The sequence below is a fragment of the Anser anser genome (assembly GCF_964211835.1).
Source record: "Anser anser genome assembly, chromosome: 1".
Classification (NCBI taxonomy): domain Eukaryota; kingdom Metazoa; phylum Chordata; class Aves; order Anseriformes; family Anatidae; genus Anser; species Anser anser.
Genome location: NC_139720.1, coordinates 214,723,769 through 214,750,804, shown reverse-complemented (window position 1 = coordinate 214,750,804; position 27,036 = coordinate 214,723,769). Strand labels below are relative to the sequence as shown.

Sequence of the window (27,036 nt, the reverse complement as noted above, 5' to 3'; positions counted from 1 at the left end):
AGCAGCCTCGCCGAGCAGCCGTGGGCGCTGCGGGAAAACCCCACGGGCACAACCAGAGCAGAGGTTTGCACCTGGCTCTCCTGCCTGGCAGCTCCTTGCCCGCCCACTGCGATGTCTTATTTTTGTCGTTTCGGCAGAGATCTTGCATTTGTTCCGAGGTAGACATAATTCTTGTTTTCCGACAAGTCCTAGTATTTTGTTTGGGCTTTCTGCAGCTGCGTTGTGATGCTGATGTCAGCTCTTGAAGCAATCGGCCTGAATACGTTCCTATTTGTAGGAACTTGGTATTTTTACATTAAACTGCCTTTTGACCTAAACCAAAACAATTTTCTGCAGTTACACGGCTGAGTATTTGTACTCTTTTTTTGTCCTCCCTGGCACCTTTCAGCTTGCACTGAGAGAAGAGGGGGAGCAACACTTATTGAGAAAGGAGAAAGATGTGAGGAGAGTACGGAGAAGTTGCAGTGCTCCAAACCCCTTCACGAGTGTTGTTTTTAACTGGGGACGGGAGGCCCACTTACCTCTTTTGAAGGAGGAGGAGTGGTATCACATTTTTTTTCCTGTCTTCTGAGTTGCCACCTATAAGGGAAAGTCAAAGTTCTCAGTGAACATGAGCTTTGGGCAGGGATTTCATGCAGAAGAAGGTGCAGGTGCCTTACGAGAAACGCTGTTTATCTGAAATCACGTTCTGTGGCATGGATACGCAAAACGACAAGAGAGCAGAACTGTGAAGTTAAATCCCGTCTCCTACCTGAGATCCAGAGACACCACAGATCACCGGGGCAAGGGGGAAGAATTTCTTATAGCTGCTCTGGGGACTCCAGCATGGGGTGGAGATACCCAAACTGGTTGCACAGGAGGTGGCTTGGTGCTAGGCAGTCCCGCTGCCAAGAGCAGAACGAACTTCTGCTCATCCCGCTTCTTGGCGCAATAAATTAGCCCAGCAAATCTGAAGCATGTGGATGTGCAGAGACCATCGAGGGGAACGCCAGCTTTCATTTTCTGGTGTGGGATTTGGAACGTTCTCCCTGCCTGTAGTCATATTCCCATATTCTTTCAGTTAAGCTTATAAAGCCATTTGGCCTGGGAAAAATGTGCAAAACAGTAAGAGGATAAGACAGCATTTATCCTCTGCACACTATTTTAAAATCTTTCTCTTTTTCAACTTTTGTTTGCCTTTTTTTTTTTTTCCCCCAAACCTCAAAGGAAAAAGTAAATGAATTGAACTATAAATTTCAAAAGAGAAAAAGGGAAGAGACACTTAGAAAAAAAAACCACAGAACTATATGAAAAATTACCCTGAAGGTAGACAACAATTTTCATTTCAAAATTTCTATGGAAACCTTTTAGAGAATGCCAGAATGGATTAAAAAGTGTTAAGCTCTTGCTGCCATTTCTGGACACGAGGCAGCTGTGACAAGGCTTTGTTCCCAGCTCGGAGCACTCCTGCTTGCATTCCTCTGCGCGTTGTCTTTGAACCAAAAGAAACCTGGTTCGCAAGAGAGGTGGCCCGTATTGTGCAGTGAACAAAGAAACGCTGAGAACCTCGGTTAGAAGTTGTTAGTTGTTGGAGTGTCACCTACCTTTGGATGTACTTGGCAATTTCAGCCCTCTTGTACACCAAAATGCCCAAAACCAAGAAGATTAAAACCAGCGTCCCAACCGCTTTTCCCATATTCTTTACAGCTCCCCCTGATTGGAAAGGAAGACAGAAAGAGAGAACGTTACACTCTGCGCACACCAGATGTTTCTGGCACCAAAAGTGAAGAAATGAAGAAGAAATGGCAGCTTGTCAGATATGCACAGGAATTCCTGGGTGCACGCACTCGGCTCCAGACGACCTGGTGCTCTCGTGCATAATCCATCCCTGCTGCTCGCGTCTCCGAGGCACCTCCACCACTGCCTGCTTGGGAGCCACCAACGTTAGCATCGTTATCAGAAACAATCAAAAGCCTTGAGGTGCTCAGCACAGCGGGTAAAGTAACGCTACATAGGCCTGGAAGCAGGGATTCTCTTCGGGACGGCAAGGTAAGGAGCTCGAGGACAACCAGTGAGGTTGGAAAAAAACAGGAAAGCTTCCTAGGTTGTTCCCTGATAAGGGCACACAGATGAAGAAATACCCAGATATAGCAGATAAGCAATTCGAGCTGAACATCTGCTAATGGCTGCGGCTCCAGCGTGTAGTTAGTGGCTGGATAAGAATGGGAGGTTGTTCTTAGGGGAAGTAGAAAAGGGTTCGCTCCTCCCAGCACACCTGGGCAGCCCCCAGGAAGACGAGCAAAATCCTAGAACTTGGTGTTTGCCTTTCTCCAAGAATTGGGAGGAGCACAACATTGCCGCTTGGGTATCTTCACCGCCACGCCAGCAGGTGAAATATCGCGATGGGTTGATATTTCAGGAACAGCTGATTCAGCATACAAGATGTTAACTGCCCAGAAGAGCTTGATTTCTCTAGTGCCATTGGGCCTATTACCGCTCGAGCAACTTGCCATTTGCCTGGTCAAATAAGCAGCAGAAAGATCTCATCATTCTTCATCAGCAGCAGAACTGATGAGAAAAGGGGGTCAGGGAAGAGCCTGAAAGCTGCCAGCAGTCGGGTGCTGGTGGGTTTGGGAGTGCTGCTGAGTGACCGTGGCGTTCTGCTCATCAGCAAGTTATTGCACGTAATATATAGGAAAGCAGAAGTGCATCTCTCAGGGGTACGTGCCAGGAAAATATTTATTTATGCCCTGTTCTCCTAGGAGTGAAACTCTGCTGGAGATCTCTGTTAAGAGGAAAGGAAGATTCTCCTAAGAGGGTTTTGATGAGCTCAAAAGACACTCCTCATCAGCTGTCTTAATGAACCGTGTGCTGGCTCGTTGGCCCCGGTGCTTAATGGAATCGATCTGCAGTTCCTCTGGGTGCCCTGAGAGTAGTCAGAGAGAGGCAGGCAAGGCAAGCACAACTGGAGGGGTAAAAAGAAGTGAGATAAGAGAAAAAAATAGAATAAATTAGAATAGAACAAATTAGAACAGAACAGAACAGAACAGTTCAGTTGGAAGGGACCTACAAAGACCAGCAAGCCCGAATCTGATGTATTTAAATAGGAAGGGAGAAAGAGATGCCACTGAACCAAGTCCGAAATGATTTGGAAGTACAGGAGGGGAACTGCTGAGCTTGTTCACGAGAAAATAATGCTGAGAGAGGCCGTGCGACGCGCAGAGTGGTCCCACCCCACCGCGCTTACAGTAGTACGAAGGAGGTGGGCCGCTGTCAACGCTGCCTCCAAATCCTTCCAGCTTGCAGTCTGGAGGGGCCCACCCAAAATTGCAGTGGCAGTTTTTCTTGTTGTTGCACACCTAAAAGAAAATAAGTAAATATTTTATGGCGTGAAAGGTACAGAAGCCACGTGGCGGCACTGCGTTTTCCCAGGGAGTCAGCCGCTAGCGCAGCGTCTCGGCAGGACCAGCAGCGAAGGGCAGGATGAGATCCACAGCCTGGGATAAATTTGCTCCTCTCCTTTAGCTGCCAGCATGGAAACGCTCAGCCTGCTTTGTGTGCAGCTGACAGACAGGCGCTCCTGGCCACGGGCTGTCAGGGGCTTCGTGGCTTGTACCTATCGTTAGGTGCCTGCTGCATCGGCGACGTGGGGGCAGTGGGAGCCCCCGACCCATCACCGCGGCAATGGTCCTGCTGAGACAGGCCGCAGGCACAGCAGGGAGGAGATGACAGCACGCAGAAGGTGAAAGATGGTTACGTTTGCCTTTTTGCCAGCTTGGTGGGAGTGCTTTTTGCATTGCTCAAGCTGTTTTCATTGCAGAATTGGAAAGCACTTCTGTAGTCCTTATTGACTGCAGATTTACCCTGCTCTTGCGTACATTGTCCCTATTTCTGTGATGACAACAGGAAATGTCACAAACACGGCCAAAATGAATTTGTCACCTTCACGTGACTCAAAAATCATGGCTTTTGCTACCACATAGGGCCCCGACTCCGTTGGCTACACATTCATGTTGTGCAGGCTGGACTGGAACCTCACCCTGATGCTGGGTCGTGCTGCAGGGCCAGCCGGTGCGAGGTGAGCTGTTTTACCTCTCTTTAGTTGCTAGCTGGCTGATTTTGTATGGTTTGTTGTTAGCCCGGGGTCGTGATACTGCTTGGCAGTACGGACCCAGAGCTCTGCTGCCCCACGTCCCAGATTTGCTCGCTTTCCCAGGTAAAGGCACAAACACAGCGGCTGGGCTTCGAGTGACGTTTCTCTCCCCTTCCCTGGGGCGGCAGGGTGGAGGCTTGCTGTCTTCACTTTGCCTGAGCCATACAGAGCAATAATTATTACATTTCAAGGATGCTTAGTTTGGAGAACTGATTCCCAAGGAAATGTGTGTTTTGGGGTCATAACCCTTCTCTCTCCGGAGACAGCAAAAAGACGTGGTTATTCCAACTGCATTGTTACCAAGAACATAACTGCGGGTGGACCCAGCTAGCTGCAGCTGGTGGCGGAGCAGAAGAAAAGGGGACAGCAGATCCCTCCAGCTGCGGGTTGCCAAGTTTCCAGTGTGACTTTTCTTACAGATTCCCACTGATATTACAGCCAAAGGCCCCGCAACAGCAAATCTTCCCCGGACTCTCCCTTAGCACCCACAGTAACGCCCAGTCACATCTCCTGCTCACCTATAAATGTCTATCTGGAAAGAGGGACGGGTACCCTGAAAGTGACATCATAGAAAAACTGACGTGTGAGATTGTTCTGCCAGTATTAGTGTCTGAAAAATAGGTTTTATATAAGATCCAGTGCAGCCCATGTCATACAAAATCTGCCATTTCTGTGCTGCTTGCGAGGAAAACAGCATTATATAACTGAGCATGCATCTTTTAGAAGCTCTCTCCAACCCCAGCTAATTTAAATTCAGTAGCACTGACAGGTGCAATGAAGGATGAAGCGTTACGATGTAGAAGTCAGCTTTTACAATAGCTGAGTGAACAGAGACGACAAACGGTAGAAGTAACCGATGAGCACTGCTATGAAGAGCTGTGGACTGTCAGAGCACAATCTGGGAGGAAACCATGGGTGAAAACCGAAATATTTTTTGTGCTGCTGAGCTGGAAACCATTATGGACTTCTACCGTTGTTTTTGAGAGACAAATTCACATTTCGTATATGCTACTCTTCAAAGGATACTTAGAGGTTTTCTACCTACCCCTTTGCCATTGCACCGTTTCTCCGTACAGTCGCTGTTGAGAAAAGCTGCACTGACACACGTCCTGTTTATACATATCTGCAGAACGAGACAGACCCGCATTGGTGAAAAGGTACGATGACAGATGCCAGGAAAGGGCATTGACTGCCGAATTGGGATAAAATTACTGAGAAACAGCCTGGCAAGTCTTCTCACTCATTTCATTTCATCCGAGGCTTTTCATCCCCTCTCTCCAAACAAGCATCAGGGGAACATAAAATGAAGGTCTTTGGTTCCAGGGTCAAGACAAACCAAAGAGATGGAACAAAAGACAAAGAAAAGGGAGATGGAACAAACCCACTGAGGGCTACAAAATGCACAGAAACCACTTCTACCTCAGGAGTAATTCAGGACTGAAAAAAAAATGAGAGTTATGCCAGTCATAGTAGGAAGTACCCCATGTGCCTGCTCTGTTCATACCCGTCCTTTGGTACCTGCCCGAGGCTGGAGGGGGATCCTGGGCTGGACGGGCTTTGGGACTGACCCCGTGCAACCATCCGGATCTTCGCACACACACACAACCCTATTTTCTCAGCGTGCTCTGCAGAGCCCAGCAGTTGGTGGCTTGGGAAATCCTGTCTCAGCCTGTCCAGTCCATATAACATGAACAAGGCCTTGGAACTACAGAAGGTGTTTTGTTTGCTCCGTGAGTAACCTGGAGCATCCTCATATCCCCAGGAGGCACACAAGTATCTCCTCGGGGCAGGAGGAGACTGGAGGAGTTACACTTTCGGCGTTTTGCCTTGCAAATTAGTTAGTTTTGGAAAGACTATTTGCATTTGGTGGGTGGTATGAGACCCATCTCTCCTGAAAGGGGAACTCTACTGAAGCCAGCACCGATGGGCTCCTTCCCTTTTGGTGGAACTCAGCACCTGCGCTTTTCTTAGAGGTATTTTTGCTGCCACATGGTAGCAGGAAACCGATCCTTTAGTCTGCCACCAGCTTGACAGGACTTCAGCTCTCTGTGTGGGTCAAAGGGAAGGAGTGAGCCCTGTTCTTGGAAGAACATTTGAAATTCTTTTTTATGTGCAACAGATAAGCTTTGACTTCGGTTAGTAGCTTCAAAAGAAGAGGAGAGTCTTTTATGCCTGAGAGGAAGAAGAAAAAAGCCAACAACAAAAGCCAAAGTGATGCGCTGCGATTTTTCCGCCTCTAAAGGAGGCTTTAACACTTCGGGGCTTATCGTGGAGGTCATGAACATTTTCTTCAGGAACAAAATCCTTCCACTTAGCCTCCATCCTATTCTATCCCTGTATCTCCCTGGCCCTCCACGGGTACCTTGTTCCTTCCGCACGACGTGCCGTCTTTCACCGATCCGTGGTCAGGCGTGTCCAGGGGCAGGTGGAATTCGAGCCCCCAGCAGAGCTCGTTGTTCACGGTGGTCTGAACCACGGTCTCGCCGTCTTGCCGGGCTGGCACTTTTTTGATGTTAGCACACTGCACTCTTCCGCAGAGGATGTTCCTGCGACAGGCAGACGGACAGACTGCTGCAAGGTTTGTAGGGACGTCGGAGGATGTGCTGACCCGTGGCGCTGGTGGACAACTGCGCTGCCGACTGTTTGAACGCCCTGCTATGAATTTCGCCTCTCCCAGCTCACACCCTTGGAGCAACCCGGGCACGGTCAGAGGTTACGGCCGTCCAGGGCCGATCCCTGCAGGCAGTTCCCATCCAACCAGCCCTTTTTGGAGGTGTTTGACTAGCACTGACACATTTGACTATGCTGCCAGGTGGCATCGGTGCCATGGGACATATAGGCACAGCCCTTGGCTGTATCTCTCCAGAAGCAGCAGAGACACATCTGTTTGTCTTTTTGACCCTCAAATTTCATGTTTTGCCATTTTTTTTTTTTAATACTGTATGAGAAATACTGATATTTATGCCAGGAAGAATTAGGTAGAGTTCTTCAGAAGCTCGTCTCTGTGCTCAGAGACGGCAACAGTGAAGCTCAAGTTCTGCCTGTGCAATGTTCAGCGGGAAAATAGGAAATAAGCTCAAATTCTGAATTTGCACTCTAGCGTCTGCTCTGGTGACAGCAATGCCCCAGTCCTTGGTGAACTGCCAAGTGCAAGCATAAGGAAAGGTCAGGTACTAGTGCCTGCGTATTTTTGAGTGACTATTAATGTGCACATGGACAGCAAATCTCCAAGGTGACCAAAACTCCATCCTTTTGGACCATTATCCATACCCACATTCAAATCCTAGAAAAAGGATTTGCAGAAAGACGGGGCTTTGGAAAAGATGTGCTGACTGATGGCCGCTGCACATGGCAGCAACATGACAAGAATTAATGCTAAAGGAAAAAAAAAAAAGGGGTTAGAGACCCAGTTATCAACCGGAACAGGAAAACCCAGCCCCGACCCGCTGCTGGGATGACCCCTTAGAGAGGGGAAGCTGGGAACGCATTGTGCCTAAACCCAACGCCGTTGAAATCAGGCTGAAGATTTCTTGGAAAGGGTGCTGGGGCTGCACGCCCCTTACGCAGGGCAATGTCCCGCTCCCGCTGAGCAGCCAGGTGCTGGTGGCACTCACTCTTCCCGGCACTTGGTGTAGTAGGTCCCGTTCCAGCCGCAGTTCCCGCAGCGGTCGCCTCGGACGTTCACTTCCCTGAAGCAGCTCAGTGGGGCGCGGTGGGCAGCTGCAGGGGGAGAGAAGGAAGGAGGTGTTCGTGGCGAGGTGCATACCTGCACCCTCTCGCCCCTCCTGCTGCTCCGTGTGATCGCCCTGAAAGGGCCTGCCGTGTTCTGTGGATTTTTTAATTTATTTTTTTCCCAGTTCTTTTTTGAACCAGAACGATCAAGGTGAGAATGAAGAGGCTACATGAAGAGATCTGCCACCGAGAGATCAACCAACGGTCAGGGAACGGACCGTGGTCATTTATCCAGAACAACCTGGAGCAGAAGATGAGAATACAGACTGCAAATCTTTCCCAAGCCTATTTTTTTCCCCCTTTAATTCTAACTTGCTGTATAACACAGGTCTTGCATTCATCCTAAAACCAGAATCACCACCGTTACGTTCAGTACCAGCAGCACTGACCCCGTCAGACACCAGACACAGCTCACAGCACGGTGTTCCAGCAAGGCAGAGCCGTTTCTAACCCAGGGAACTCGCGATGTTTTCAGAATATCTTCGTATTTACCAGTGTTGTATACAGGTGACAGAGCACTAAGGGGGAAGACGGAGAGCCTGCGGTCAATGCAGGGCTCCCACCAGGCTTTCTTAAAATTTTGAAGGATCCAGAACCTTCTCAGTGTAAAACCAAGTGCTGAACTTCCCAGTGGTCCTGCAGAGATGGCCGAGGTTGCTCTGGTGGCCATATCAGCCCTTCACGTGACAGTTCCCTCAGTGTCCCATGCCAAGATGATGACAGAAACATTCTGCCTCATTGATATCCTTGCCTTCTCCAGCAGTGCCCTTCACGAGAAGCGCTACCACCTTCATGTGCAAGGGTTACGGCTTCCCAGAGACTCCAAACTTCTCAGAAACGTGGCAGAACACAGAGGAACCTGGCTTTGTTTACAGAGGACCTGCACACGTTCATCACGAGATCTACAGCTCACAGCCTGACGACTGCTGTTGTTGCCGATGGGGAAGTGCAGAACGTGCTCACCCTGCCACAGCCCAGGGCACGCTCTGGGGAAGTTGGGCACTTCCTACAGAACTGAAATAATCTCGGAGAGGATGTGGGCAAGTATTCAAAAATCGCTTGTAGGCTTCAAGTTTGAACCGGGGGAAGTTTGGATGCACAAACTGGGGGTGCTGTTGCTTTCAACAGCATAAGGGTGGTCTCACCGACTCTTGCCAGCACACTTCTGGGTCTCTCTACGGGCAAATGTCAGCCATTCCCATGGCACGCAGAGCATGGAGTGGTCCTAAACAGCACTGCAACCACTACTGCCTGAGAAAACCTCTTTTCTGATACCCCAACTATTGAAAAAGGATATATTATACTATATTTATATACATATTGTTTCATCTATACAGTTATGATGCAAAATCATGGGGTATTTCAAAAGTATTCTGTAATATTTCCCCTGCCAGGGGAGGTTTAGGTTGGATATTAGGAAGAACTTCTTTACCGAAAGGGTTGTCAGGCATTGGGATGGGCTGTCCAGGGAAGTGGTTGAGTCACCATCCCTGGGGGTCTTTAAAGGACGTTCAGATGTAGAGCTCAGTGATATGGTTTAGTGGAGGACTTGTTAGTGTTAGGGCAGAGGTTGGACTGGGTGATCTTGGAGGTCTCTTCCAGCCTAGATGATTCTGTGTGATTCTGTGATTTTTCTATGCAAGTGCTTACATTCTTAGGTAACTCCTCCAGATACCTGCGCCTGCCTGCCTTACAAAGGGCAGACGATGAATTTTCAGGGACCGCGGAAAAAAAAATGGACTTTTTCAAAGCAGAGGGCAGGGAGAAGGGAGGATGCAGGAGTTACAAGGCAGGAGCTAATTCTGGGCCGGGCGATGTGCTGCCATCACAAACGTGGCTCACCTTTGCCGAACAAAGCCTTGCACTGTGCCTCGTGGCTGTGGCACTGCCCCTCGTAGCAGCGGTCGTTGTCGCCGCAGGGCGTCCCGTCCTGCTTGAACACGTCCACGGGGCAGGTGGCCGAGGAGCCGTTGCAGTACTCCGGCAGGTCACACGTGCTCCTATGTTCTCTGCAGACTTTTCCCGCGGGCTGAAACTATTAAAAAAAAAAAAATAGAAAAAAAAGCACACGAAACAAGTTTGGAATGGAATTTTTTTTTCCAGAATGGCTGGTCCAAATTATTCAAATCGACGTGGCAAAATCTTAGGGAATGCCCCGAAAGTGTAAGATGAAGAATAACTTAAATTTGCAAAACTTAAATTTTGCAAAATCAGGCAGAGCAAGGAGTGGAGGAGGGCATGAGGGGCTCAGGTCCTTGCTGTCCTGCTGGGAGAGTGCAAGGGGCGATTGTTGGCATCCCAGCAGAGAAACGTGTTTTTTTATTCATGCCTTTCAGGCTGAACAAGTCAGAAATGCCTCTAGAGGTACCCTGCTGCTAGATCTTCCCTGAAAGCTTTCCTTTTGGCCACACTTGTGGCTGTGGGATGTCTGGTCCAGGACTGCCAATGCCTGTGGCTGGCTGGTGGGTGCGGTGCTGTCCCTGCACCCTCGTTTGCTGCTCCTGCTGGTGGTTTTCCCCTGACATAATTTCACTGTTTCAGAGCTATTTGTTCTCTGTGGAAGCACGAGCAGATTCCAACCCTGTTTATGCATATTTTCAGACCAAATATACTGAGAAATACAGGAAATAGACATGATAGCACCAAACGAACAGCTCTGACAAACAGCTCAGGCATTAGTTACCCTATTTTTCAAGTAGCAGCAGGTCCTGCTGTAACGCACCTGACACTTGTGACAGCATTCGCCTCTGTAACAAGAAGCCCCCGGTGCGAGCAAGCAGCTGGAGGAGAAGCAGCATCCCGACTCGAGGCATGCCTGGGAGTGAAACAGCAGAACATCCCGCTGTTACAGACAGGTTCTCACTCAGGTGATCCTCTCTAGCTTAAGAGACGTGAAATTGCAGGGAATTCAGGGGGAAGCTCTGCTCTTTTCTGCTGCTCCTCAGTTGTGGAGCTGTGTGTCACAGGGAACTCTGCTTTTGAAACCGTGCCCGTTGTTCTCTCGGGACCAAAGCTTCCGTCTCATCCCCTCTGCTCATCAGCCAACCTGCCTGCTTCACAGGGTTGCTCCAAGAACAGGCTCGTTAATGTTTCCAGAGTGCTTGGAAACCTCTCTGAGTCCAACAAGAGAGATTGTTCTCCTTTTCTGTCATTTTTCCCCTTCTTTTGTACTTTCCTTCCCTTTTTCAGCGCTCCTAGCAATAATCTACCAATTCCTTAAAAGTTCAAATTCCCTGCCCCAAACCAGTCAAGGTGCAGACGGACTCTGAACTTTGTCCCATAAACAAAATAAATTACTGAGATTTCATGGGTACCTGGAATGTAGGGGTATCTGCTTTGTAAGAAGAGCTGATCAATAGCTTTTTAGCATAATAACAATGAAAGGAAACAGGAGCAGCAATGAATTATCACACCGGTACACAAACCCTAAGGAAGAGGAGATAACCGACAGAAAACAAGATTTTCTTTGGGCCTCCTGGAGAGACCAGACTTGTAAAGTGGTATTTGAGAGGGAAGGGAGGACGTTGTAAAACTTATTGTGGGGTGTTTTAAGGGGATTGTGAGGATGTGCACAATGGGATGGCTGGGAGAAGGACCAGAGTGGGGGGAAAGGGAGAGCCTAAGGTGGACTGGGGAGGAACAAATGTGGGAAATGGAGAGGTGAGAGGTTAAAGGGGGTGACAAGAGGGGCTTCTGCTCAGCGCACTTGTATGGCTTAACCAGGCTGCAGAAGCTCTGTACAAAGAACAACTTCACACGTTGCAAACGAGAGTTCTTGCTGGAAAACATAACCTTCCTGGCGAGCCACGACTGCACGTCCCAACGTTACAGCAGCGGAGATACCAACATGCAAGCGCTCTTAAAAGCACTTTTAGAAAACTCTTCCACTGACCTCAGGGTAAATTTATTAGAATAAAGAAGAGAAAAACTCTGGTTTTATAGACAAGAAGAGGGCAAGTGGCAATAATTTGCCTATAGAGCTTCTTGGAGGCAAGGACATGCCCCTTCTGTGGACTTTGAATTCTGACTCGGTTTTCCTGTCTGCAGACCCCTCATTTCTAGGAATATCAGCGCAGCCAGAAGGCAAAAACCTTTCCAAGTGGACAAGGTGTGGAGCCATCTCATCTCCCTCCCAGCAGCTCCTGGCCAGCCCCTCGCAGCCAGAGCCCCGCTGCAGCACGAACTCGCCCTTAGCTCTGCACTGTCTGCTGAGAAAGGTCCCTCCACAGCTAGGGAACAACAGTTAAGCTATCTCTAAATTTTACACAAATCGTGTGTATTCTGCACACAAATAAAGCCATGTTTGGGTAAAACCCCACTTGACGGATGCCCATGGAAGTGGAAGCCAACGGGCTCGTTTGGACGTGTAACCCTTCAGTGTTACTCCTTCCCAGGAACTGGTGAGCATTTATAGTTGCAAAAAACTCTACAGTTTTATTAACACCATTCTATCCTGTAGATTGCAGTGAAATATTTAATTGCTAACCTCGTCAGTGCCGCAGTCGCATTCTTCGCCTTTTTCCAAGACACCATTGCCACAGAGTTCAAAAAGAAATGGTTTTAAAGATGGTATGTTGAACAGACAAGGCTTATTTTTTCTTATTACTTCATCATAGTATTCTCTCATAGTACAGTTACTGAATGCCAAGCAAGATCTGCAAGAAAAATATTGATTTTATATATATATATATAAAACCATACCATATACATAAAGTAATTGGTGGAGTCAAAGAATAACAGATAGATTAACTAACAAAGAGGAATATGGGAAATTTTAGGGGAAACAAGGCTTTTTTTTTCTTTTTTTTTTAAATTTTCTTTTTTTAAAAAAAAATTTCTTTTTTTTTTCTCTCCTTTTTTCTTGTATAAAGACAGGGGAGACAGCAATAGCTGACTGGAAGGAGAAAGGAAGAGGCCACAAAGTGGCTTTGAAAGTGCTTTGGCCTTGGAAAGGTGGAGGTGGAGGGCAGGAGGCACGAGATGCAGTGTGATTTGTTACAAACTGCAGTGTGCAAAGCAGATCGCGGGGGTGAAAGGGATCTGCTTGCTTTCCTGTGACCGCTACAAACCAGCCTGGAACATGCAAAGTAACCAGGGTAGAAATAGGGTGACTTCATGCCTGGCTGCTCGAGTAAATGACATCTACTGGTGAGCAATGCAGGAGTGTGGGCGTGAGGCTTTCCAAAAGTGAAGCTAAGTCATCTCGTGCAGAGGATTTTACAGAGAAGTTAAATAGAGTTTGTAATTATATGAATTAGGAGGAAAGCTGAAGTAAGGTGGCAAGGTTGTGAGCATGATGCCAGTATCAAAGAAAATGTTGATGTGGCCCGAAACAAAATGAGAGCTTGCGGTAAGTGTGATATCAGGCAGCACTGCTGGGACATCGGAGCGACTTGAGCAAGGAGCAAGGCTCTGCAGCCATCCCCTAAGTGCTTGCATGCCTTTAGGGTGACAGATGGCTGGACGGGACTGGTGAGGAGCAGCGGGTGACACCATGGCACAGCTCAGCAGCACAGCGGATGGCAGGTCGAATGAGTCAGAGAGAGAAGTGCTGGTGATGTGCACATGGAAACGTGAGTATGGGCATGGGAATCGCTGCAGGAGTTCTGGAAGAACTATTGCCTAAAGTCAGAGGTTGGAGACAAATAAGTTTAATTGGTCCCTCGGGATAACGAGGTTATTATCCAAGAGCTGACAGCAGAAGCTGAAGGAGCAGGGAGCCACGAGATGCAGTGCTCTGACTTGCCGAGGTTTTTCACCCCAGCCCTTGTGTGCTGGGTCCTCGATCCCCTTTGGGTGGCTCCCAGGTGGAGCGGAGGAGAGGCACCGCCACGGGCAGAAGCAGGACCGCTGCTCACCCACCAAAGTGCCTGCTTCCATGCTGATCTTACTGAAAGCACAGACACGTCTGGTAGGAGACTGTTTTCTCAAACCCTTAATGTCTTTAGGGAGGCTCGGTGGGTCTTTGTAATGAGAGGGTCTGATATTGTTCGTCAGCATTAAGCCAGGAGCCTGTGTCCTTCTGGTCGATGCAGCTTGTGCATTTAAGAAAGTGAATCAGAGATTTCTTCACCCTGAGAACAGGATCTTGGGATTTGGAAGCAGAAGAATCTGCAACGAAGCAGCCTTCCCTGCCTGCTGATGTTCACTGTACGTTGGGAGGGCCTCCAGAGCGAAGAGGAACGAGGCATTTTAACAGCAGTGTTATTGGAGTGCTGGGAGCTGACCACAGGGATGCTCTTGGAATATGGTATGGTTTCTTTGATGCTGAAAGAACGGGGGCTGACACCTGCCAAATATCCTTCACAGGTTTCAGCAAATATTAGTTAATTAGTGCAATTATTTTTTCTTCATTGTGGTTATATAATGAGGGAGCAGGTATGAGGAGCAGCTCCTGCCCCACGCAAGGCAACGTTTCTGGAAGATTTATTTTCAAAGGTAGCAACCCTACACAGGCAGTGCAAGAGGAGGGGTGCAGTAACCCCTAGGTCTGCAGGAGGCATTCAACCCAGCCGTGAAGAAGCCAACAGCAAGCAGCACTTGGAGAAAGCAGATGGAAAATGAATAAAAAATTATTCTGTCACCAGTGGGACCAAGGAAGCCGAGTTTGCTGTGAATTTGTGTCTCAAGGAGAGCTGGAGTCTCTTGTCTTATCTAAAAACCTACTCTCACAACCTTGTTAAGAACTTGATAAAGAATGGCAGAGCAATTTAAACTGGAAGGGACTTAAATTGGCAGTCCCTGGTTCTACCACCAGGGCCACCTTAGATGCCAAGTAGCTGCTGGAACAGAGGAATTAAAAGATGTTGTGGAGGAACGGGCAGACGCACGCCCCTACAGCGACCCAGCAGCTGCTCAGAGCGGGGCAGCAGGAGGCAATGACCCGATTTTCACCCAAAATGACGTTGGGAGAACCGAGCTTTACTCACCCCGGGGATGACCGCATGATGCATCCTCTGTCGGTGCAGTTGCAGTTGCAGAATTGGTCGTGGAATTGTTTCGCGTCGTCGTGGTCGAAGCCCAGGCTGTGGCCGATCTCGTGCGCCAGGGTCATCACATCGCTGATGGTGTCCTGGCCAGGGAACTGCAGCCGGGGAGAAAAAACACAGGTCCACGCTTTCCTAAGCAGGGGATGTTGATGTGGGCAAGTTCAGGTCCAGAATTCCTGCATTTTGCTCAGCAATCATACAATTTGTGCTAGCTGGGGACTTGCACAGCAAACAACCAGTTAGGGAAACCAAAACCCCTGAAGAGAATTGTACCGGGGAAGCACTGGGGAATTGTTCCTTCACCACCTCTTCTTCAAGCAACAACAAAAACAAGACCAACATCACCTCCTTTAGATGCCCAGTTTAGATGTTATCTTCTGAAAAACCTGAACCCAGGAGTTACACGGAATTAAATCACAGGGTTCACCGTGAATATGACAAGTTTATTTTTTATGATTTTTTTTTTTTCTGGAACTGTGTCTTTCTGTAATAACACTGAGCAGTGATCGCCTTTGCTGTGTAAGTTATCTTGAGCCTTACACTGCATTTGTGTACACTGATAGACATTAAAACAACCCAGGAAAATCCATGTCCCAGCAGCTGGCTGGAAGTCGCCGAGCACCTTGAATGCCTGAACGTCTTCTTTGCATCTTAGGAGAGGTGTCTGCAATCTGCCCAGGTGTCCAGAGAGATCTACTTCCTCTGCTACAGCAAAATCTGGGCATAACTCAGGTTAATGCTGATTTCAAGAGGAAATTTGTGAATGGAAGGTGCTCTCCTTTGGCCAAGCAGCTGGAGGCTGCGAACACCGCTCGGTGTTGGGCTCAGGCTGCAGGATCCCGAGCTGGGGGATGGCATCCAAAGCACCCTGGCATCTGCCGTCACTCACATCTCCAAAAGCTGCCGGGACGTGGTGCTGGGCCCCTGCTCTGGGTGTCCCTGCTGGAGCAGGGCTGGCACCGGATGGACCCAGAGGTGCCTCCAACCTCAGCCCTTCTGGGATTCTGGGGTTCTGTGGCATTACAGGTGTGATGGGGGAGGATGAGTTATGGGGGCAACGTTACAGCCTGCGAGGTCTCCCCTTACCGAGACGACGCCGACCGAGTTGGGCTGGCACATCATCCCCTTCCAGGCAAAGCCCCGCTCCGCGTAGTGCTGGCCGCTGCAGCAGAGAGGTTTGGGTGTTAAAGGAAAGCGACAACTTCATCATAATAACAGGATACCCTGCAGGAATTACAGCTGGAAAATAATGGCTTCAGGCAGCAAGGAACTCCTTCCTTGAAGATCTGTATCAGTGGGGATCTCCTTCCTTGAAGGAATCAATGGGGATCCCTTCGGCTTCCCTCTGAGCTCTGGGGCTGATTGCAGGCACTGCTCAGCAAGCTTTCCCTGTGTGCAGTGACTGTCTTATAGAGTAAATGCATATTTATACACACACATCATAGATTTTAGTGTGCAGAGGATTTGTTTCTTGTCAAAGGAAAGTAAAAGGAGCAGTCAAAACAGAAGCAATGTACTAGGTGTTAAAAAGCGAATGAATGAATGGAGCACTTAAGTGAGTGCATCAACAGTGTGAGATCTAACTTCCCCCTCCTAGCAAAACAATTTAATTCAAATATTGTGCTGTAAACCACACGCCAATGAGTTAAGACATCTAAAAATGAATGGTTAATCTATATAAAATGGTTAACATTAAAAATGAGATTATAGAAATTCAGTTACAGACAACGGTATGAGAACTGGAAATATGATATACACTCTGCGTGTGTGGGAAAATACAAAAGAGGACAAGGAAAGGGAAGGGCAACGTACTTAAAATCCTCCTTGTACCAATTTACATGACAAATGGGCGCTGATTAGTACGCGGACTGATTAAGCCGAAACATTTTCTTCCGTGAGATGTCCCCAGGACAGAAAGCGCATCAGCGTATGAGCGCAAGAAGTGGAAGGGGAAGGGGATGGAGGTGCCCCCGCTCCTGCTCATCCCTCTCGCGGGCTCTTACAGCAGCAGCTCCACGTGGTCGTACTCGAAGCGCCCCGCGGCATCCCTCTGGCACCAGGCGGTGAAGAACTGCAGCGTCTGGGCCAGGCTGTGGGTGGCCGTCACCTGGTCCCCCCTGGTCCACATCTCCACCGCGCTGACGACGACTTGCAGCTTCATGCGCCTGTACACCTGGGGGTGGCGAGCCGTGGGATGCGAGGAGGTGGCCTCGAGTGGCAGCAGGGGAGGTTTGGATTGGGGATGAGGGAGAATTTCTGCCTGGAGAGGGTGGCCAGGCACGGGGCGGGCTGCCCAGGGAGGCGGTGGGGGTCCCTGTCCCTGGGGGTGTTTGGGAGACGTGTGGATGTGGCACTGAGGGACGTGGTTTGGTGATGGGACTCGGTAGGTGGCTTGGTGACCCTGAAGGTCTTTTTCCACCTAAATTACTCTATGATCTATGACCCCGGGCTCCGCACTTCTTTTTATGTGATTTGTGCAAGATCCAGGTTCTCGCTCACACTGGAACAGCTGAGCATTTTCTTTATTTCCATGAGATATATTAATTTAGTAGGTCTTTCTGCGCAGCTCATTTTGGAGTGGCTGAGCTTGGGCTGATGCCCCAGCACCCTGTCTGTGTATCCACACAGAGGAATCAGCAGAGGAACGCCCAGTGCTCCTTCCTAGCTCTCAGAGCAGGGCGATGATGAAGTGGAGATCGTAATGAGATACCAGGAAGCACTCAGCACCAATAATGCATATTCCATCAGACAGCTTAAAGGGATAATTTCGTAATAATTTTTACACCGGCTTCACTCACACGTGAAGGGACTTTTTTAAGGGTGGGAGTTACATCACTCGGGAGCCCATCACTTCCCCAAGAATGGCTGCAGTCAGAGGATGAGCGCCCGTCCCTTCCCAGGACAACCACCATCGTCACGACCGCGTGCGTGCTCACCGTGTTCAGGAGGTTGCTAATGGAAATGAAGAGGTGCAGCATGAGGGTTTCGTTGTAGCTGTTAGCTTTGAACTGAAAGGGGAGAGGGGATGCGTCACAGCCTCGCGATGCCAGCGTGGGGAGCAGCGGTCGCTCCCCTTGCACCTTACACAGCCCAGCCGTGTGTCTGCACCAGCCCTTCCCCAGCTGAAATCCTAATTAACCACATCAGATGGACCCGCGGTGGGATTTCTCACCCCACTGGGGCTCTGCTATTCCGAGAGGATGGCTCTTGGCACCGACAGGAGCCCCCTGTCCCTGCTCATTCAATAGGATGATGCAGGGAGAGGCGTGCTCGTTATCTGCTCCCATTAAACAAAAGCCCGGTCCCACAGAGCAGAGCTGGTGCGCTGGGGTGGTGGGGAGGCTGAATCACCACCTCTCGCGGGGTTGGAGAGGGGGGCACGGCTCCGGGGCTTTGCTGCCTTCCCAGGACGTGTGTTCCCATGGGACCATTCCGCACCATTTCGTTCTGTTCAAATAAATACCGGAGTAGTTTTCAAAATGCTCCAATTATCCTGGAAACTGCTGCTTAGGTCTGTCCCTGAGCGTGTTACAGCAGTCAGACCTCATCACTTGTTTTAAAACCATTTTTTCTCTCAGCATCAACTCACAGCAGTGCCCACACACGGGCTGAGCACCAGCGGCCCCTTCCCGTGGCGAGAGGCACGCTGCCCAGCAACGTGCTGTGATTCCCTCGGGTGCCGAGAACCAGTGGCGGGTGCCCCCCTTCTCCTCTCAGCACGGGCATTAGAGCCCCCTGATTGCATAAATGGGGCTCGGAGCAAAGAAGAGCCTCCAGTACAGTGCAGCAGCTGTAGCAAAGCACCACGGCGCTGAGTTCTGGCACTTACCAGCTCCAGGTTGGCGACAAGAGCCAATTCCAGGTACCTGGTGGGCACGGGCAGGCTGTGGAGCCCGGGGACCTCCTGCAAGTGAGCAAATGGCACAGGTCACACACTGCGGGGTGCTGTTTTTTCACCACATTGCAAAAAAATGAGGTGCTGTTACTCAACATGGTCCAGAATTTCCCTGGTACAAGAACATGGCAAGTATCTTGGAGCAGGAAAAGCGTTAATGAGTGCCGCAGGTAATCAGGGACAGAGCAGAGAGATTCAGAGACAGGACACGGCTATAGGCTGGGGCTTCCTGGTAGCAGGGGTTAACCTGGCATTGCTCACATTAAATTGCCTATACGCTGCAAATTTTGCACGATTGTCCTGTGGCTCGGACCATTTTTAACCATAATTTTTGGTGCCACACAAACACTGCTCTGCATCACAGGGAGGATAGAGTGGGGCCAGCGCTGTTCCAGCATCCAGCATGAATGGCAAGAAAAGGGACATCAGCAGCTGGGCTTTGCTGGGGCAAAGTGGTCCTGGACCGAAGTTGCTCAAGCCACAGGAAAGCCACATAAATAACTCTTGCTTGGCTTGGTTTCATTTTCCCCAGCACACCGACGTAACGCAGCTCAGGGAGCCCAAGCAGTGAAAGCCCCACGTGCGGTGCCTGGGCTCCAGCAGGTTCTGGAAATGTGGTTGTGGGCATTTCTTGCCTCTGCCTCTACGTTTTGTACACTCAGCAAGGTAACTGGTGGTTTCAGTCAGTTGCGTCAGTATAGAGTCATGGAATCACAATCATCCGGGTCTGGAAGGACCTTCAGGGTCATCGGCAGCCTTAGTGGCAGCACTGTCCCATGTTTTATAGTATCAGCATGCAGCCGGATTTCACTGCAGCGTGGGGACTTCCCAACCCCAGAACGCCGTCTCTGGGTTCAAAGTTTTGTTTTTAAGAGATGGAATTTACTCGTTGGCGTGCCAGAATGCTGCAGCGTAGTCCGCAGAGCTGGGCTGCAAGCCAGTGGCAAGCAAAAGCCTCTCTCACTGCACTGGGCTCTGGGGACAATTCCTGGCATTAGTAATTCCCTGAGAGCAAGGGCAGCCCTTCTCACCTGGGAGAGGAGGAGAAGCAGGAGGAGGAGGAAGAAGAGGAGGAGGAGATCTTTGCTCTCAGAAACACAACAACCGTCTTGGCTGCTGCAGAGCTATGCATGGCTACAAAACTGCTCTTGCTTAAGACCCATTTAAGCGTGGGGACTCGTCTCTCTTCTCTGATGAACAGATACCACTTTATTATTATTATAAATTATCCCCTCTCTGGCAGATTCTCAGTAAATTCAGTGAAATTGTAGCAATTTAAAAAACTATATTTCCGCCATGGGAGCTGATAAGTAATTCTTTCATCTGAGTGTTTTGTATTACTATCAGAAGGCAGCATCTCTGAATGTCACTCTTTATTTCTTTCACCGAATGCAATCACAGCACGCTGGCATCGGCCAGGCTGTGGCTATAAATAATCCACACTTGTAGGTACAGAAATAACACTTTATCTCGGCTCTTTTGACAGCAGGGACAGCAATGACAGAAGTCCCCACAAGCTCTGGAAGCGTTGGCAAATCAAATAATTTTTTTTGACCAAGGTGTTTCCGAAAATGAGCACATCAGCAAGGTCCCGTAACAAATGAAGCCAGAACAAACTCATTTCCTCTGATAACATGGAAACAGTGTTCCTGAACAGAAGAGGAGCAGCAGATGTGTGTGTTTTGACATCATTAAAGCTTTTCCCACGTAATTTAAGCCAAGCAGGTCGGTACAGCCCAGCTGTGCTTGTTGTGAGGTGAAAACTGGGGACACGGAGAGCTGCTGCTGTGCATTGCCCGGATGCAAAGGTGCATTAAATGCAGTGCCAAGGGAGTCAGACCCGGATCAGAAACTTCAATGTCGACTTGAGCAAAAATTCCTGCTGGGTGGGAGGCACCTGGCTTGTAGGCATGATGCCGAAATCCTCTCTTTCCAGACCTGTGGTCGCATCACGCCCAGCGTTTGCCCTGCCCCACACCTTTACAACACCCTAAACCAGCGGACGGGGGGCCCTTACCTCGATAACCAGGATTTTCCTGCTCCCGTTTGTGATTTCTCCCTCTGCGGGCAGGTGGTCCTGGCGCTCCCTGGGCACCTGGCAGAGCGGGGGCGAGCCTCCTGCCGGCGCCTTTCGGAAAATGAGGTGCTGAAAGGTCGAGGAGTTCTCCACCGGCTGGATCTCGTACCTCAGGTCTCCGATTTGCAGGACTCCGCTGAGGATGTTCCAGCAGAGAGGGAGGTAAGAGGCACGAAGGAGATGGCTTCTTAAATTATTTAGGAAGTGCAAAAAGACCCAAAGTGCTGGAGGTGCGGGGCAGCCCTCAGGAGCTTGTGCCGTCAGCTGGGAGCCCCAGGAGCATCTTCGGGGGTTCAGGGCTCTTGGGACGAGCCAGCATTTTATGTGGTTTTGGAAATAGGGGATAGGAAAGGTTCATTTTAGCTCTTTCATACCACTGGTCCTGTGGGCAGGGATGCAGTGAGATGACACAGGGAGCTCACCTAAAACACCTTCTGTAGGAAAAAGTGTCGTGCCCAAGGTTTAGTGTACATAAGACAGCCTTGAAAGAGCAACCAAACGCCCCTACAGAGGCGGCTTTCTGTACGTTTGGAGCTGGCACTGTCAGACACGAAAATATCCCAGAAAATACCCCAGACATGGGGTGCACCTGCAGAGGAAGGTGTCCCCAGCAGCGCTTGCTCACTATGAGCTTTTTGAGTGCAAGTCTCCGAAGCGTTTTGGCATGCAAAACCTGCTACCTGCCTACAGCCTGCCGGAGGTATGTAAAACTCATTTCTTGGCCAAATGTTTCATTAAAGTCTGATTTTCTATCAGTTTTTTTTACCTCTGCGCCTAATTTTCATTTACCTATGCACCATTTAGATCCCTATGGTAAAAATTGCTCCCGTATTTTCTCAGCTGTGTCGGAGGATTTGGGTGCCAGCCACAGGATGGAGCAGAAAGCAGGCAGAAGGGGGATCACCTGCTCTGCAGAGGGACACAAAACCCTGGCACAGCGAACGTGGCACCAAAACCCCACAGCACCCTACCTGATCCCAAAGCACGTGCTGACGGAGGCGACAGAGCCCGGGGAGCCCTCCACGAACCCCTGGTAGAAGCAGTCGTCCTGCAAGGGGCAAGCAGGGCCTCAGCCTCGGGAAAAGCTCCTGCACCAGGGCTCAGAAAATGCATCCGTAAAGGGAATCACGAGAAAACAGCCCGCAAAAAAATCTGTCCTTCCATTTGGGGCAGGAGCTTCGTGTGTGAAAATAAAAGGTGGGGGAGGTAAGCAGGGAAAAAGCAGGAGGATGAGTGGGATGGAGGAGGCTGCAGCAGGCTGAGGGAGTGTGGCAGGGTCAGTGCTACCTCCAGTGCTAATAGAAAAGGGAATATTTGGATAATAATGAATTTTGGGGGGATATTTTTCAGATTCCTCAGTTTTTCTTTTGATGGAGTTAAATTGTTTAAAAAAAAACATTAAAAGTTGGAAAGGGAAACCGAGTGTTCTGATCAATCTCAATTTGTTTTCCCAGGTTTTAGCAAGCCTTTGTACAATTTGCTTCCTTTTGTAAACAAATAGTATAAAAAAAAAAAAAAAAAGATGTTTTCAAAAACAGCATCCCCTTGCTGTTTTTGATGCATTTGAGTGGCCCTGTGAAGGGGGGGGCACCTGCTTCTGTCCCCCGGGGCACCCCAGGCAGACCCCAGCCCTCACCTGAATGTACGGAAACTCGGTTATCAGCTCCCCCTCTGCACCGTAAGTGAAAACCGGGAGGTCCTTGGCTACCAGATTTCTGGAAGGCAAAGCAGAATTTCTCAGGGCGGGCTGAGCTCCGCCACGGGCCTGTGCAGGAGGAGGGAGAACTGAAGAGCCTTACTTTGCCTGCGTCAGGTGGACGACGTGGTAATTTCCTTCTGCCTTGATTAAATAAGCCTTGTCCTCCTGTAACGCAATGCATGTTAATATTCGGGGTATTTATTTATTTTCCATGGTCCCTGCCTTCCCTGCAGAAGCCTTGTCTGCAGGCTGGTTTAGGGGGCCGGAGCCGCCCCCCTCCCATCTCCCCGTCCCCCCTGCAGCATCTCCCTGGGCAGAGACAGGGTTGGGTCTGGCATCTGGGGGCTAAAAAGTGTTTCCAAAATCATTTCCAAACCAGCGCCTGACCTCTGTGGCAGCCCCGTGCCTTGGCTCCAGCTGCCTCGGCACCGTCACTTCGGAGTAGACGATGCTCGATGCTTCAGTAAACCCTGGAAAGGTTCTGAGGTTAGGGAGCAGGGACGTGGCTCACACCAGGCTGGGAGGATTTCCCACCTCCGCAGTGCAGAGGGAGGGTTTTAAGTGGGAAATTTTAAAAATCTGGCATATGTAAAACTGCAGATTCTTCAAGGATATAAAAGGCATAAAAGGGGATTGAGCAGTTCTCTTCACTGCTAATACCAACTTCTAATGAAGTTTAGGTACAAGAAACTCCGGAGAACTTTTGAAAAGGGGAGAAATTAGATGATTTCCAGAATTTCAAGATGCTGAGCCTAGCGCACATTCTCCTGCTCATGCCCCCAGCCCATGCCCCCCAGCCTATGTCCCCTCATCCCCGTTGCCCATCCCCATTGCCCATTCCCAACCTTACCCCCATCCCATCCCCATCCCATCCCATCCCCATCCCATCCCATCCCATCCCATCCCATCCCATCCCATCCCATCCCATCCCATCCCATCCCATCCCATCCCCATCCCCATCCCATCCCATCCCATCCCATCCCATCCCCATCCCCATCCCCATCCCCATCCCCATCCCCATCCCCATCCCCATCCCATCCCCATCCCCATCCCCATCCCATCCCATCCCCATCCCCATCCCCATCCCCATCCCCATCTCATCCCATCCCATCCCCATCCCATCCCACCCCATCCCCATCCCCATCCCCATCCCATCCCCATCCCCATCCCCATCCCCATCCCCATCCCCATCCCCATCCCCATCCCCATCCCCATCCCATCCCATCCCATCCCATCCCATCCCATCCCATCCCCATCCCATCCCCATCCCCATCCCCATCCCATCCCATCCCCATCCCCATCCCCATCCCCATCCCCATCCCCATCCCACCCCATCCCCATCCCCATCCCATCCCCATCCCCATCCCCATCCCCATCCCATCCCATCCCATCCCATCCCATCCCCATCCCATCCCACCCCATCCCATCCCCATCCCCATCCCATCCCCATCCCCATCCCCATCCCCATCCCATCCCCATCCCATCCCCATCCCATCCCATCCCATCCCCATCCCCATCCCCATCCCATCCCATCCCATCCCATCCCATCCCCATCCCATCCCATCCCCATCCCCATCCCATCCCATCCCCATCCCATCCCCATCCCATCCCATCCCATCCCCATCCCCATCCGCATCCCCATCCCATCCCACCCCATCCCCATCCCATCCCCATCCCCATCCCCATCCCCATCCCCATCCCCATCCCATCCCATCCCATCCCATCCCATCCCATCCCCATCCCATCCCCATCCCCATCCCATCCCATCCCATCCCCATCCCCATCCCCATCCCCATCCCCATCCCCATCCCCATCCCCATCCCCATCCCATCCCATCCCATCCCATCCCCATCCCATCCCCATCCCCATCCCCATCCCTATCCCCATCCCCATCCCCATCCCCATCCCCATCCCCATCCCCATCCCATCCCCATCCCCATCCCCATCCCCATCCCCATCCCCATCCCCATCCCATCCCATCCCATCCCCATCCCCATCCCCATCCCATCCCATCCCATCCCCATCTCATCCCATCCCATCCCCATCCCCATCCCCATCCCATCCCATCCCATCCCATCCCCATCCCATCCCATCCCCATCCCCATCCCCATCCCATCCCATCCCATCCCCATCCCATCCCATCCCATCCCCATCCCCATCCCCATCCCATCCCACCCCATCCCCATCCCATCCCCATCCCCATCCCCATCCCCATCCCATCCCATCCCATCCCATCCCATCCCCATCCCATCCCATCCCCATCCCCATCCCCATCCCCATCCCCATCCCCATCCCATCCCATCCCATTCCCATCCCCATCCCATCCCCATCCCCATCCCCATCCCCATCCCCATCCCCATCCCATCCCATCCCATCCCATCCCCATCCCATCCCCATCCCCATCCCCATCCCCATCCCCATCCCCATCCCCATCCCATCCCATCCCATCCCATCCCCATCCCATCCCATCCCCATCCCCATCCCCATCCCCATCCCATCCCACCCCATCCCACCCCATCCCATCCCATCCCATCCCCATCCCACCCCTCTCCCTGCCCCATCCCCCTGCCCCTGCCCCCCGTCTCCCTACCCCTCACCTGGGCAGAGGAGCAGGATCAGTCCCGTGACCCCCGTGCCCCTCAGGGGTGGGCACAGCCCCATCCCCATCCCCGTGCCCCTCGTGGCCTGCAGGGACACAGTGTCAGCCAGGCCCCCTCCCCAGCTCCCCCAGCCCCTTGCTGGGCTCCCCCAGTTGCCACCAGAGCCCCAAGCCCCCCAGCTGCCCCCAAGGCCCCGTTCCCAGCCTCTCCCACCACCAGCCCTCAGTGGGGCCTCTCCATGTCCCACCCCACAGGGACCCGTCCTGCCCCCACCCCGCTGCCACCCAGCCCTGCCTCCAACTGCCGCCTGGGCTCCAGCTGCCACCTCCCACTACCTGGAGCCCCTCCACCTGCCACCCCATCACGTCTCATCCCACCTTATACCATCCCATCCCTATCCTTATCCCATCCCATCCCATATTGTCCCATCCCCCTCATCGCCACGGCCATGCCTTCTCCAACTGCCACCTGGGCCTGTTCCGCCACCTCCCACCACTCTGCTCTCACCTCCAACTGTCACTATCCCTCCTCCACCTGCCACCTATCCGCATCCCATCCCATTCCCCCCCATCCCGTCCTCTCCTCTTTCCCCTGCCCCTCCCCATTCCCCTCTCCTTCCCCCCATCTCTTCCCCTTCCCTCCTCCTGCTTCTCCCCATCCCATTCCCTCTCATCCCATCCCAACCCATCCCCTTCCCCCCTCTCCAACTCCCCATCCCATTCCCCTCCATCCCCATCCCCATCCGATCCCATCCCATCCCCTCTACTCCCCTCACATCCCCATCCCCATCCCCATCCCATCCCCATCCCATCCCATCCCATCCCATCCCATCCCCATCCCATTAATGGCCATTTGGCCATTAATACCCAAACTGTGATTGTTTGAACAGAAACTTTGCAATGCACGTGTCCACCCCCCTGCTCTCATCCCTCCATCCTCCCAGGGGCACAGCAGAGGGCTGGAGGGCCCTGGCCAGGTTTGGCACAGCCCATGGCAAGGATGTATTTTCAGCAAATTTCCCCTTTTTATCATCTTCAGTGTGAGAAATGAGCAGATTCACCCTGAAAACCCATGAGCGGCCCCCGGACAGCAGCTGCCAGAGCACGACTCGTGGCTGGCACCAGCGAGCTGCCATCCATGCCTGGTGCTGATCCGAGAGCAGACTTGGAGCCGCCTCTGAGCTGCTTGCACCTTCCGGGCTGTTTCTGCTGACTCCTTTCCTTTCTGCAGCCCCAATTCAGAGCCTCTGCGCCAGCACTTGCCCCATCGAACTGTGCCAAGGAAGAGGAGGCGTACAGAGAGTAATTGCAGCTGTGTGCAGAACACTGAAATGCAAGGAGATGTTTGCAAACAGAGCCGAGAAAGCTTTGTCAGCAGTGGGAGAAGATGCTTAAATCCCCCCAGCACGTCCTCTTTGCTCTGCTGCCTCATTCCCCAGGCAGCAATCCCTGCTTGCTGCCTGTATTGCAGGCACCATCAGGAGCTGCGCTGCTGGTCCCAAGCCCCAGAAATGTCCCAAGCCCCACAAACGCCCAACCTCGTCGTCCTTTCCCTGCAATGTGAGTTCCCCCAGGTCCCAGCCCATCCACGACGCTCCTCGCTGGGTCTGGTAGCTCCTTATCGAAGTACTGCGGAGCCCAGCAAGGTGCTGGGCCAACGAGGTTCTCAGTTTCCCTGTGCTTGGTGCAGAATGTGGCCAACTGGGGATGATTTAGGCATGCTACCTGAATGCCCAGCTATGGACTCAGGGTTTGCACTGCATCCTGCTCAGAGCAGCATCTCCCTGTGCTCCCTCCAGCTGCCCCTTCCCTTGCTTTGTGCCCTTTCTCGGGTGATAACACCTAATTTTGACCTCGTTAGTGCATGTCCTTGGTTTGGCTGTTCACCAGCGCGGACGTGCAAGGGCTGCCCC

The 27,036-nt window shown here is 51.3% G+C and overlaps 1 protein-coding gene across 1 annotated transcript; it reads right to left on the bottom strand.

The window, feature by feature from the left end:
- Positions 1 to 1,591: 1,591 nt before the first annotated feature.
- LOC310892473 (disintegrin and metalloproteinase domain-containing protein 9-like) lies at positions 1,592 to 25,191 on the bottom strand (the record flags this gene model as incomplete). Its single annotated transcript, XM_083820268.1, has 18 exons — positions 1,592 to 3,338; positions 5,178 to 5,255; positions 6,495 to 6,678; positions 7,747 to 7,852; positions 9,707 to 9,899; positions 10,587 to 10,679; positions 12,351 to 12,519; positions 14,794 to 14,948; positions 15,940 to 16,015; positions 16,857 to 17,026; positions 17,790 to 17,861; positions 18,683 to 18,757; positions 20,766 to 20,961; positions 21,797 to 21,873; positions 22,462 to 22,540; positions 22,625 to 22,689; positions 22,912 to 22,994; positions 25,122 to 25,191. 18 exons carry the CDS (start codon positions 25,189 to 25,191, stop codon positions 3,006 to 3,008), a joined length of 2,274 nt encoding a protein of 757 aa, XP_083676394.1. The 3' UTR covers positions 1,592 to 3,005.
- Positions 25,192 to 27,036: the final 1,845 nt, after the last annotated feature.